The following is a 12402-nucleotide window of genomic DNA, read 5'->3' on the forward strand; positions in this document are numbered from 1 at the left end:
GAGAGAGAGATTTTTCTCTTTTCCTCATACGAGGCACTTTATTACTTTATATCATTTTAACAACATTGCATATAGAGTTTAATTACAATATATATATATATATATTCACAATCAACAAACTGATATAATAAAATAGGGGAAACATAAGGAAAGTGGAAGGGAAAGATCAAGGCATGAATATAAATGTGTTAAAGGTTCAACTAAGAAAGATTCATCTTGATATTACTTATTAATTGTTCTTGGTTTCTGTATTGCCAATTGACTTAAAACATAAAACAGAGAGAGAGAGAGAGAGAGAGAGAGAGAGAGAGATGACGCGACGTCACGGAATACAATTATATTAACTGGCGAAACATTATAATGTTTGCTCAAAAGCATTTAATTGGCCACCTTAACGACATTTATATTCAGTGGCGTGTACCATGTATTGGCTTTATACGAGTGACAATCAACAAACTGAGGTGTTCTGGATGAATAGCATACCATTGAATAATTTGATTTATAATACATGCGTTATCAATCATCGAGTTGATTAATTACCACGCATGATGGAACTACAAAAGCCTGGTTGACAAAGTATGGGCATACAGACAGGCGTGCATGGAGAGAGAGAGAGACAAGCATTATAGTAATATAATGATGATGATACTACTACTACTACTACTACTGCAACATGTATTACTATTACAGCTACTATTACTTCTACTGCGACTACTACTACTACTACTACTACTACTACTACTACTACTACTACTACTACTACTTCTACTACTACTACTTCTACTACTGCTGCTGCTACTACTCTTACTACTACTAATCCTACTACTGCTACTACTACTTCTACTACTACTACTACTACTACTACTACTACTACTAAAACTACTACTAGTTCTAATGATAATAATAATGATAATAAGCTTTTTACAGATCAAATACATCCGTCATCGGATTCAGGCTTGCCCGCACACAATGTATGTACATTCTTCACTCCATGAGGAGGTTTCCTGCCAGGTGCCATTTTCCAGACGCTCGCAATGTTAAGCAAACTACAGTGACCACTGATGACTTTAACCTCCGGCCTACCGGGTACCGGGTACGCCTGGGTGGAGGGAATCAAGGTAGATAACATGCCTTGCTTAAGGACTTAGGTGCTGCGTCGGGGATCGAACCCACGACTTTCGAATCTCCTGTAGAGTTTTCATGGGATATGTCAAATAATAACTATTATCTTTTGTTTACATTGTAGAGTATCTTGCTTTGGAGTATCAAGCAATAGAATTGACATCTCTAGAGAATTTTGTTCAACTTTTGAAAAATAAATGTTAGAACAAGTCCAATTGTACGGGTAGTGACAATGGAATCCAAAACATTTGAAATGACTCCACTAAATGATGATATCTATATGAATACCCATGCCGCGTTATGGAATGAAGTATTGATGGTGATTAACTTCATTCTCCAGTAAATTAAGCGTTTTTACTCATATAGTTGGCAAGCACACACACCCTTGCCAGTCGCAATACACAACCGAGGGTCTGAGCTTCGGAGAATACGTAGATACCACATTTCATAGGCCTTGTACTGTAACGGCTCATCAGCTAGACAATGACATATTTAAGGCTCAGCTCAAGACTTTATGGAATTGTGCTTCAGCTTCAAATTTGAGTATGGGTACGATGACGCGCAGAAAGACCTCGCTAGTCGCCTATACACAGTCCTACGTCAACAAAGCCCCCCCCCCCGCATTTAGCGTACCTGGTACAAACCGGCACGGAACAATGATTGGGAATATTGGATATCGATAACTACATGATTCAGCAAATTGGGTAGAATTATTGATGAAACAACGTCAGACAAACCTCATTAGGTATGCATGGTTGGTTAGAAAAACGTGTCACCTCCGTTTAAACAGGCGGTTAGAAAATTCTATCAAAATAAACACCATCCTTTAATAGTATCATCAGCAAACCGTGTGACAATGTACAGCGAAGCCATCAATGAAACAACTTATTATTTTTTGCTCTATACTTTCACATGCATTCTAAGCTTTCAGTATCTAAGATATCCATAAAAATATTTCTTAGTTTAAACCTATATATTATTAATCTTTATGAAAAGCTTAAAAGCTAAAATCTTTATGAGAATTAAAGCTAGTTGCCATTATTTTGATTGTTATTTTAGTTATCTATTTGAACTTGATTGTTTAATCGTGCTGAGGCCATTACAGTAAACCTTGCACAAGATGTCTAATATTATACGATTTTTTTTCTGCAGGTCCAATACTGTATTACAACTACACAAATCTGTTTTATGTAAAAACTCTATGCGTACCTTGATTATAATATGTACAAGGTGATCATTCCCAGTATGATGAAGCCGTATATTTAGAACTCATTTGATTCTCTGTGATTTTTTTCTTCACGCAGGCGAGCAGAAGCTCTAATGAAAATGCTTTCAATTTAATAGCGTTTACAGATTCAATATGGCGCCCTTACTGCCATTGATGTAGCTTTTTTTTTCCGCGAACCACCTCCCATTATCATCGTGCGAGTTAATTCACATGCGTTTAAAGGTAAAGACCAGTATTGGAAACGCCCCAATTTCAAAAAATGAAATGGAAGCTCTCATTACCAATCATGTGAAAGAATATGTTTTGACTAATACATGATGATAACAAATTTGCCGGGAAACCTCCTACTAATCCATATATTTGGTAAATTTGTTTCTCTCATGGTCTGTGAGAGATATAGGGTAGTCCCACATCTTTCTGTGTATAGTGCTTGTAACTTTACGAAGAATGGGCCAAATTTCTTATCATTTTGATGATTCCAGAACCTTGCAGATGCTAGATGCTAGATGATCAACCTTTTCTGATCGATTCCACAACGTTTCTTTCACAATGCAATCGCATGACCATAACTGGTCTTTACCTTTAATATCATCGTAATGAATGACATCTCCTAGTACCGATTGATGAAATGTGGATGATGGAAAGAGACAGAGAAAATGGAGATAGAGAGAGGGACAGAAAGAGAGAGAGAGAGAGAGAGAGAGAGAGAGAGAGAGGATGGGGGCATACAGAGAAAAAATGGTGCATATAATAATGATACCTACTATTATGTATAATATACAGTAGGCTTGCGGTTGCACCATGTGAGAGAGAGGGAGGATTGGGGAGTTCTGAAAAGGACTGTCGGAAATCTTTCTTGAATGTGTGTAGTCCTGAATTGTTGTTGTTGCTGTTTTAGTCTTAAAGGGTTGTGTCATTCAATCATGAATATTTACGCCGGAAAAGGGCTGTTGGTGTAGTCTTGAAAAAGACTTGTTGGTTATGGGTGGTAGGAGTGGCTCGACGTTTCGAACAGGTTGACTAGCCTCCTCTCCAACCGGCGCTATCGTTCTCCTTAGAACTATTAGCTAAGAGAGATAACCAACAGTCTTTTTCAAGACTACACACATTCAAGAAAGATTTCCGAGAGTCCTTTTCAGGACTCCCCAATCCTCCCTCTCTCTCACATGGTGCAACCGCAGCATATCTACATCACCATGCAAGCCGATTCTTATAAGCAGCATATCATGTTAACTAAATTTGCTATGATATCTTGGCCCCGTTGCACAAAACTTACCATTGATGGTAACTTTGCCATCGACGGTAATTACCATGGAAACCTTAATTTTAATTGGCTGTTGAGCCCTGTTACCATGGTAGTTGCCATTGATGGCAAAGTTACCATCGATGGTAAGTATTATAAAACGGGCCGTTTAATCTGCTGTAAAGTTGTATGTAAAATGTTAGCAAATGACAACAAAAAAATGAATTTTCGAATATACGACAGCACAGGATCACAGGTCCGCGCTAATTAGATTTAGCCAGAGGCGTGTGTATGAGGCGTGAACCATTGTCAATATTTTCATTTCATATTTCTAACCCATGACCATGTCTGCGCATTAATGGCACTATAATTAAACTGTAATTGCCCATAAAGTTGGTATTTGTTTTTACCTCTTTACCTGAAGTGATCACGATAACGTTTATATCTCCCAGAAGTTTATTGATCAAACTGACTCTTTAGATTGACCAAGATAGTTCGGAGACGATATGAAAGATACGAAGATATAAATATTGTAAAATTGTTTACTTTACTTGTATTAAAGAGAATTGTTGCTGAGCTAGTGCCATGAACGTCCCTGGGCGGTGTGTGCGCTCTATAAGTTTACACTATTATTATTATTGCTATATATCAAGAATAAACCATATTGTCACAATAATTACATGAAAAGAAGAAAGAAAAAATCATTCAATTTTTATGGACAAAAGTGTAAATATTAATATAATGTTCTCACCCTATGAGAGTAAGCCAAGTGCCATGTCACATTGATGACGTCACCAGGGGCAAAGACAGTCACGGGTCCATCTGCGCCTATAAACAAACAAAACAACAATAATATTACATGCCCTTATAAGGAGTGCATGCGCATGAATATTCATATTTACTATGCCATTACCAAGTTTGTGACACACTCCAAATACGTATCTTTGTTAAATGATTGGAAGGATTGAGTAGAATTGAATTGAACATGTCGTTGAAGTCACTTCAAAATGATATTTGTTTTAAACTTCAAAACTGAGCAAATCATGTTTACTGAGTTGCATCCGTATTTGAACGGTTTATTACTTAAAGATGGGACTCGATGAAGGTGCAAGTATAATTTTAATTTTCGTGACTAGTAAAATGGGAGATAAAGAGATAAGTGCATATATTAAACTCTAAACTCGAGCAGAATTTCTATCAAAGCCTGCTTTATTTCATGCATACTTCCTGAAACAAAAATACAACTTCTTCACGACACCCAAGTTTGACAGAGCCTTACCAGACATAGCAACAACTAACGTAGGCAAAGTCACGTTCATTCATACAGGAATGCTATATATTTTTCATAACGTGTGAAATAATTGATGATTGGTATTATTGGGAATATAGCATCATCCACTTATTCAAATACATTAGCAAACTGGACTATCAAAAAGGCTGATTCGAGAACTGCAATGTTATTAAATACCAGTGTTGTATATTTTAGCTTTTACATCCAAACAGGGGCTGATCCAAATGAATCCAATGAGTTTTTTTTGCGCTGGGTATTAAAGTTGAAATCATTGGTATTAGACATTCAATTCATTAAGACTATGCCGTAACGGCGTCAATATTTGGTTTCCAAGGAGATCACGTGACCCTCACGTAGCCATAAACTGGGTTATCCATCCTCTGGAAGGCGAATTAACAATGGGTTGCCATAGGAACCGAGAGCATATTGAACGATCGGGAAGAAGATTAAATATCCTTTACATATAACAAAATGGTGATTGGTACACGCGAGGCATAGTTGACATTTGATAAATCACATAGACCATTTTTGTTATACTATACATTTGTTGTTTACCCGAGTTTTCGCGCCCTTTGGTATTCTAAGCAGGTTTGATGTTAGCAATACTTTATAGGCCATGTTGACGATTTTTTTCTTCTTCAAACATGACTGTATTCCTTTCTCCGAGTTACAAAGCAAATTGCAAAACAAAGAAAATAATGACACATTTACATAATAATTATGATTGACATACATTTAAGGCATTGGTATCGCGAATGCCTCGGCATTTTAACTGCATCCCAAACGAGTTTATGATGAAGAAGGGATTAATCTGTTCTTTAAAAAAATATAAATTGGTACTATTACCAGGGAGATGCTATTACGTTGTACTGTTTATGATCATGATAGACGCTGATGGTGGATAGCTTTGTCATTAGTACCAATGGGTTTCTGCATGGATATGGGCTATTTACGCTAACATTGAGCCTTTTTTCTTTGATATCGTGACGTAAATTGATTAGGTTAAAAGCCATGTTAATGCATTACGTTTTTGTAAATAATCTGTTGAAAGGTGACATCCGGCCTGACCTTTATAAGTACTCATTGCACTTTCGAAATAATGGCTAATTGAACGTCTGGAGTGACGCTACCATAATAAATACATGAGCAAGATATGTTCTTTTCCGGGGTTCTTTTTGTGCAAAATATGGTTCGTGGGATTTCCACTTAAAAAATAAATTCACACTCGTTTCTATGAGATGACCAATAATTTAAACATAAATTATATGACGGTTTGGGGAAACTAACCCCAGTTGTTCTAGATAACGAATAATGTGGGCCATTGTACTTTCGTATGGGATGTAAACATCTTGAATTATCTAGGGAGTGAATAATTAAAATTCTCGTCAAAACCTGCCTTTGTTATACAACGATGAATGACGGAGTACTAGATAAAGTATTCATTATGCTAAATACTTGAGCCGATAATACACATGATACGTTCAATGGCTTTTTGCGTTCTACTCGAGTCACACCGACAAGCCGACTGCCTCTCGGTCATTGCATTTCTGTTCGGTCTGTTTTGGGTCTCAGTGGTGTTGGTCTTGTCATTATGCACTGTGGTAGATACCGATCGGTTATTTGACCAACAGGGGGTGGGGGAGGGGGTTAGTTTTGTCATGTCAGTTGTCGGTTTTGCCTCTTTACCGACTGCAAACCGACCGAATCTTGGTCATGGCAGTTGTCGTTCTTGTAGGAGTGCAGCCTCAGTCAAACCGTCAAACCAATTCTAAACCGACTGCGCACCAACCGACTCTCGGCCATACAGGATAATTTATCTCTGTCCGGTCTGGTGTCGGTCTTGTCGGCGTGAGGCCTCAGTCAAACCGTCAAACCGACACTACACCGACTGCAAACGGACAGACTATCTGGCATTCGGTCTGTTGGCAGTCTTGTCGCGAAAGCGCGATGGCTCAGTGGTAGAGCAATGGTCTCGTAACCGTGAGGTCCCGGGTTCGAAACCAAGTCAATGCGCTCGTGCCCTTTGGTAAGGCATCAATCCTCATTATCAAGCCCCTCGGAGAGGAATTGAAGCAGTCAGTCTCCTGGCTGATTACTTACAAGCATCTACATTCATTCTTAGCAGTCAGGTAAAACAGTCATCATCAAACAAAATAAGTAACTGATCAGAAGCGAAATTACCCAAGTCACACAGAGGAGACGGACATGAGACCGACGATAAAACGAACAACACACTACAATACACTTAACATTGTTAAACGGTATGACTAAGGTATACCACATTATGTAGAAGCACTGTTGTGTGAAACTAATTCCTATGATGAATTCTATTTTATTGATCTAATTGGTGTGGGACTCCACCCAGGCTTCATATCGATTTCTACAGGCGTATATGTGACCAAGGTTTAATACTGTGTACCATGAACCGAGCCGTATCGATGCGGATTTAGATATTGCGTGTTTTGGTTTCGCTATAAAATTTTGCTAATTTCGTCAAGAGAGACACAGAGAGAGGAAGTCAAAGAAAGAGGCGGGGGGGGGGGGGGGTATCAAAGAGGGGGAGGGAGAGAGACAAAGAGAGATAGAAAGAGAAATAGAGAGTAAGAAGGGAGGGAGATAATTAGAGGGGGGAAGAAGGAGATCGATAGATAGGCGAGATAAAAACAAAGAGAAGGAGGGGTCCACCATTGTACAAGCATTGTTTTGTTAGTGGACCCCTCTGTTTCCAATATATATTCCTAAACTGTTGTAAATGTCTATAATTGATTTGTTATGTTTTGTTGGAAACATAAATGAATTGAAGTTGAAATATATATATAGAGAGAGAGAGAACTAGTAACTTATATTTTCGCCATTGGGTATTATGTTACTTTTAAACGCCGACACTTTTTTCAAAGTATTTAGATTTTATTAAAACTGATCAAATCATATTTCCATTCCTAGGAACTAGACGAGTTCTCACAAAAGCTCACTTTGCAGCTGGTACATAGTACGATATCGAGTTTTCAATATAAATAAAGCAGTAATTAAAAAAATCGATGTCTTCGTCATAGCCTTTATAATTATATACAGTGAGTATTAAAAAAAATTGTTCACAACTTTGGTAGCTCCTAATCAAAAATTCATAACCAATATGACTTTAAAATTTAATTCATGATAAAGACTAACTTATTTTCTGTCAAAAGATACCCTATTCATAATATTTCTGGCACGGGTGAATGAGCACCAGGGTCTTTAAAACATGTTGTCAAAATTGCCTTGTACCTAGTTTTGGCTGATGGAAGGAATGCAGGTCAGGCCTTATGTGTGCATCTTTGCTCTTTAAATCCTCATAAAAGTTAAATTTGGCCTCGGTATTTGGTGCTTCATTGTTTAAAATGATGCAATGTATTCAGGCTTTCACAGAATCTTGTTCCGATCCATAGGATAACCTTTTTATTATGTCGGACAGCCTACATACTTCTTGTCTAATGATATGTTCTCTCTGCTCACTCATCCGCTGCGCCATTTCACATAAGGTGCTTATCTCGAATACCAGTTTCGTAAACTGTGAAAACTCAAAGGTTAAGAAAGAACATTCTGTTGATAACTATCAACGAAATTGACAGTAGACTTTTATTAAAACAAAGATAATATCCCAAATAAACTTTATGCTTATCTCGAATACCAGTTTCGTAAACTGTGAAAACTCAAAGGTTAAGAAAGAACATTCTGTTGATAACTATCAACGAAATTGACAGTAGACTTTCATTAAAACAAAGATAATATCCCAAATAAACTTTATGCTTATCTCGAATACCAGTTTCGTAAACTGTGAAAACTCAAAGGTTAAGAAAGAACATTATGTTGATAACTATCAACGAAATTGACAGTAGACTTTCATTTAGAAAAAGATAACATCCCAAACAAACGTTATACATTTTTGCACCACTTTAATAAAGAGAAGGGTTACATTAAACAAGAATTCCCAATTACAGTAGACTTTCATTTAAAAAAAAAGATAAAATCCCAAATAAACTTTATACATTTTTGTATCACTTTAATAAAGAGAAGGGTTACATTAAACACGAAATCCGAATGACAGTAGACTTTCATTTAAAAAAAAAGACAACATCCCTAATAAACTTTATCCATTTTTGTATCACTCAAAGAGAACGGTTACCTTAAAGCCCCACTGTCCTACTTGTATCTACTTGCTCCCTCTATATAAAAAAACTTCCCCAATCGGTGCCTGTTGGTCCCCCATGATCCTCTTTTTCTTATGTTAGTTGAGAGCTGAGTTAATGAGATAGCCACCTGTCAGTGACCTCGCTGTGTGGTATAATCCCTTCTGGCCCAGTAGTATTGACGGTCTTTAAACAAGAGACCGGAATGAAGTCAAGATTGTAATCATCATAACGAAGAGAATAACATGCATTTTGCTTGTAATTAACTTCCTTGTGTTTGAGTTGATATCAACACCATTTGTTTTCAACTGACTAAAAGCCAATGTAAATACGTGAGTAATTGTGTCTGGAATGATATAATACAAACATGATGGCTTTTGTTCCACATGCACTGCTTCAGCCCAAACTTGGTACAAGAGGATTTTGACAATATTTTTTGAAAAGCCTGCTGCTCAGTCATCCAGGGCAGCACAATTATCAATATGGAATCATTAGACAGGATATAAGTTATACATTAGCATGATATACGATTCAAGGTTACATAGGTTATAATTTATAATTAGAACTTACCAACGTTGGGTGCACTACTGCACTGTATATTAACAAAAGTGAACGTTAACAAAATAATCATGGTTTAATATACATAGTATCCGACTATGCCCAGTGTAGGGCTAAAAGGCTTGATATACAATTATTGCAACACTAAGATAATTCAAAAGATAATATACATGACGAGAGAAAAAGGATATATATGTAGTAGTAAGGTCTTTAGATCTCTCGCGGTGAAAATCTTGATCAATGTAAACATTTAACAAACAAAATACTGTTCGTGTCAACTTAAATTTGTTTCCTTTGTTTGTTTGAATTGTAATGAAAAAAATTTGATACCCGTATAATTACATGAATTTGCGCAGTACTCGTTATTCTTCTTTTGATTAATTGATTTTTCAATAATCATCATATTGTTCTTCTTTGCAGTATTGCTGAAAATGCATGTTGATCATACCATGTAATGTGATAAAAGATACAGATGGGGATGGTGCGGCAAACCATATGGTACCAGGTAAAGGTCTTTTTTTATGAGTTTCATAAATATAATGATTATTCTTTCTTGCATCATATTACTTGTCATTTATTTACTCCCCTTTTAAAGCTCTCGATTTCTTCCTCCTTATTTCCTGTTAACACCCCTTTTCATTTTTAAAACATAATTGTATTGTTTTGGCGAGTGGTGGTACATCCTGCCTCTATTATATAAGTAAAACTGTTTTGTTTTCATATTCACAAAGAAGAAGAAATATGTAATGTTGTTTTTTTACCAAATATTCATATATTACGCAGATAAAAGGATCATTATTAAAATCATTAAATCATATGCGTTCGTTACATTTTTGTTACAACTTTTATTTTTAGAATACCCCTTATATTATATACAATAGGCTTAGGGTTGATTGGGGAGTCCTGAAAAGAACTGTCGGTAATCCTTCTTTCTTGAGTGTGTATTTAGTCCTGAGAAGGACTATTGGTAATCTTTCTTGAGCTAGTTCTAAGGAGAACTATAACGCCGGTTGGAGATGATGGGTGGTAGGAGGGGCTCGACGTTTCGGAAAGGTTGACTGGATCCGTCGTCAGGAGACAACCGTTAGCCTACTGTATATATCTACATCACCATGCAAGCCGATTCTTAAAAGTAGCATCTACGCCTCATATTATTGGCAAATATCATCTTGAAGGAAAAACAACCAGAAAATTAAGAAAGCTAATTGAACTGCAGGAAGAAAAAAAAGGAGAAACACTTTCCAAAATATTGAAAAATAACTTAAGAGAGAGGAAGTGGGTGAAAAGAATAAATGGGGAAATCACCACTGGCAGACCATTGTCTGCCAGTAGCACTAATCTTCATTTGTATATATTTAATACTGCAATTATATTACACCCTTGCGATGTTCTTTTATTGTCAGTATCTAAATCAGTCTTATCTCACATATGGTTACTGGTATTACGTTTCTGTAGTACTGGCATAAGGTCTTTCTATTGTTTGGCTCGTAAAAATCCCATCGCCAGTATTTGAGTTAATATGTTGAGTGCAAAATACATAACGTAGTTTCGACATTGTGGACTGTTTCTGGAGGATGATTCGTGAGGCAAGTGTACTTAATGCGATTTTTTTTTGTGTTCAAGTTGTTTCGATACTAGTCCGCTCTTTTTAAAATAGAGTGGGAGCTATTCCGTGCAATGCTTTCTGCAAATGTGGAAATGTCGTATATTGGCATAAGTATAGCGTAATCTGGACGACCTCGATTTATTTCAGTCTTTGAAGGGAAATAATCGACCAGCTCTACTAAAAGGTGTTCTGAATAGAATGACATGCTATCCACTATGGAGATAAAATTGAGTGGCAACAAGGAGCATTTCGAATTGAATTCTGATTGAAGTAAATTCCACCAGGTCAACCAACAGGCCAACCCTCTGATGCGATGCGGGAACCCACTTTGTCGGAGTATTATTCGGAACCAGAACCAGAAATACTCTTTGAAGTAGAGTAAGGTGTTAAACAAACTGAAAACTTGGACGTCTGTCCGTCTATGGAAAAGGGTTTGTTAAAACCGACACTGACTGAACTCATAAATCCCCTTAATCCCTACTGCACTACCTGTGCCCTCTATGTAGCAGACAATGCCTTTGTCTTATGTTAATCGAGAGCTGACTTGATGAGATACCAACCTGTCAGTGACCATGCAGGGAGGTCTAATCCCTCCTGGCCAAAGTAGTGCAGATATAGGCTTTAAGGTTTAAAGTTTTAGTAGAATAAGACACAATGGTATAGCGATGATTGAATCATAATAGTTTCTCATGTATTTATCGTAAATGTGTTAATAACGCCTATCACGAATGTATTATCATCCATAATTATGTGAATGTTTATATTGTATACCATCGTTATTGCTGTGATAACCAGTGGAAAAAAGAATTTCCCGTGAATAGACAATAAATGCTATTCTTCCTTCTATTTATACTTATACTATAGTCCTTGTTCTAGTATTTATACCTATATTTATACATAAAGTTATACTTTATACTTGTATACTTATACTTATATCTATACTCCTGATTATACTCATACTTATACTCCTGCTTCTAATTATACTGGTATTTATTCTCCTTCTTACACTTATTTATATCCAGCTTATACTTATATTTATACTCCTGCTCATACTTATACTTATTTATACTCCTGCTTATACTTATACTTATTTATACTCCTGCTCATACTTATACTTATTTATACTCCTGCTCATACTTATACTTATATTTATACTCCTGCTCATACTTATACTTATTTATACTCCTG

General features: G+C 36.5%; 1 protein-coding gene across 3 annotated transcripts in view; it reads right to left on the reverse strand.

Annotated features, from left to right (window-relative positions):
• Positions 1-12402, reverse strand: part of LOC578616 — a 58686-nt gene that overhangs the window by 40945 nt on the left and 5339 nt on the right. For all 3 annotated transcript variants that reach the window (XM_030996127.1, XM_030996128.1, XM_030996129.1), the window contains exon 2: positions 4345-4421. In XM_030996127.1, the coding sequence (XP_030851987.1) occupies positions 4345-4421 (77 nt within the window). The remainder of the gene's footprint in view (positions 1-4344; positions 4422-12402) is intronic.

Source organism: Strongylocentrotus purpuratus, unplaced genomic scaffold (assembly GCF_000002235.5).
Source record: "Strongylocentrotus purpuratus isolate Spur 01 unplaced genomic scaffold, Spur_5.0 spur5_scaffold_3, whole genome shotgun sequence".
Taxonomy (NCBI): domain Eukaryota; kingdom Metazoa; phylum Echinodermata; class Echinoidea; order Camarodonta; family Strongylocentrotidae; genus Strongylocentrotus; species Strongylocentrotus purpuratus.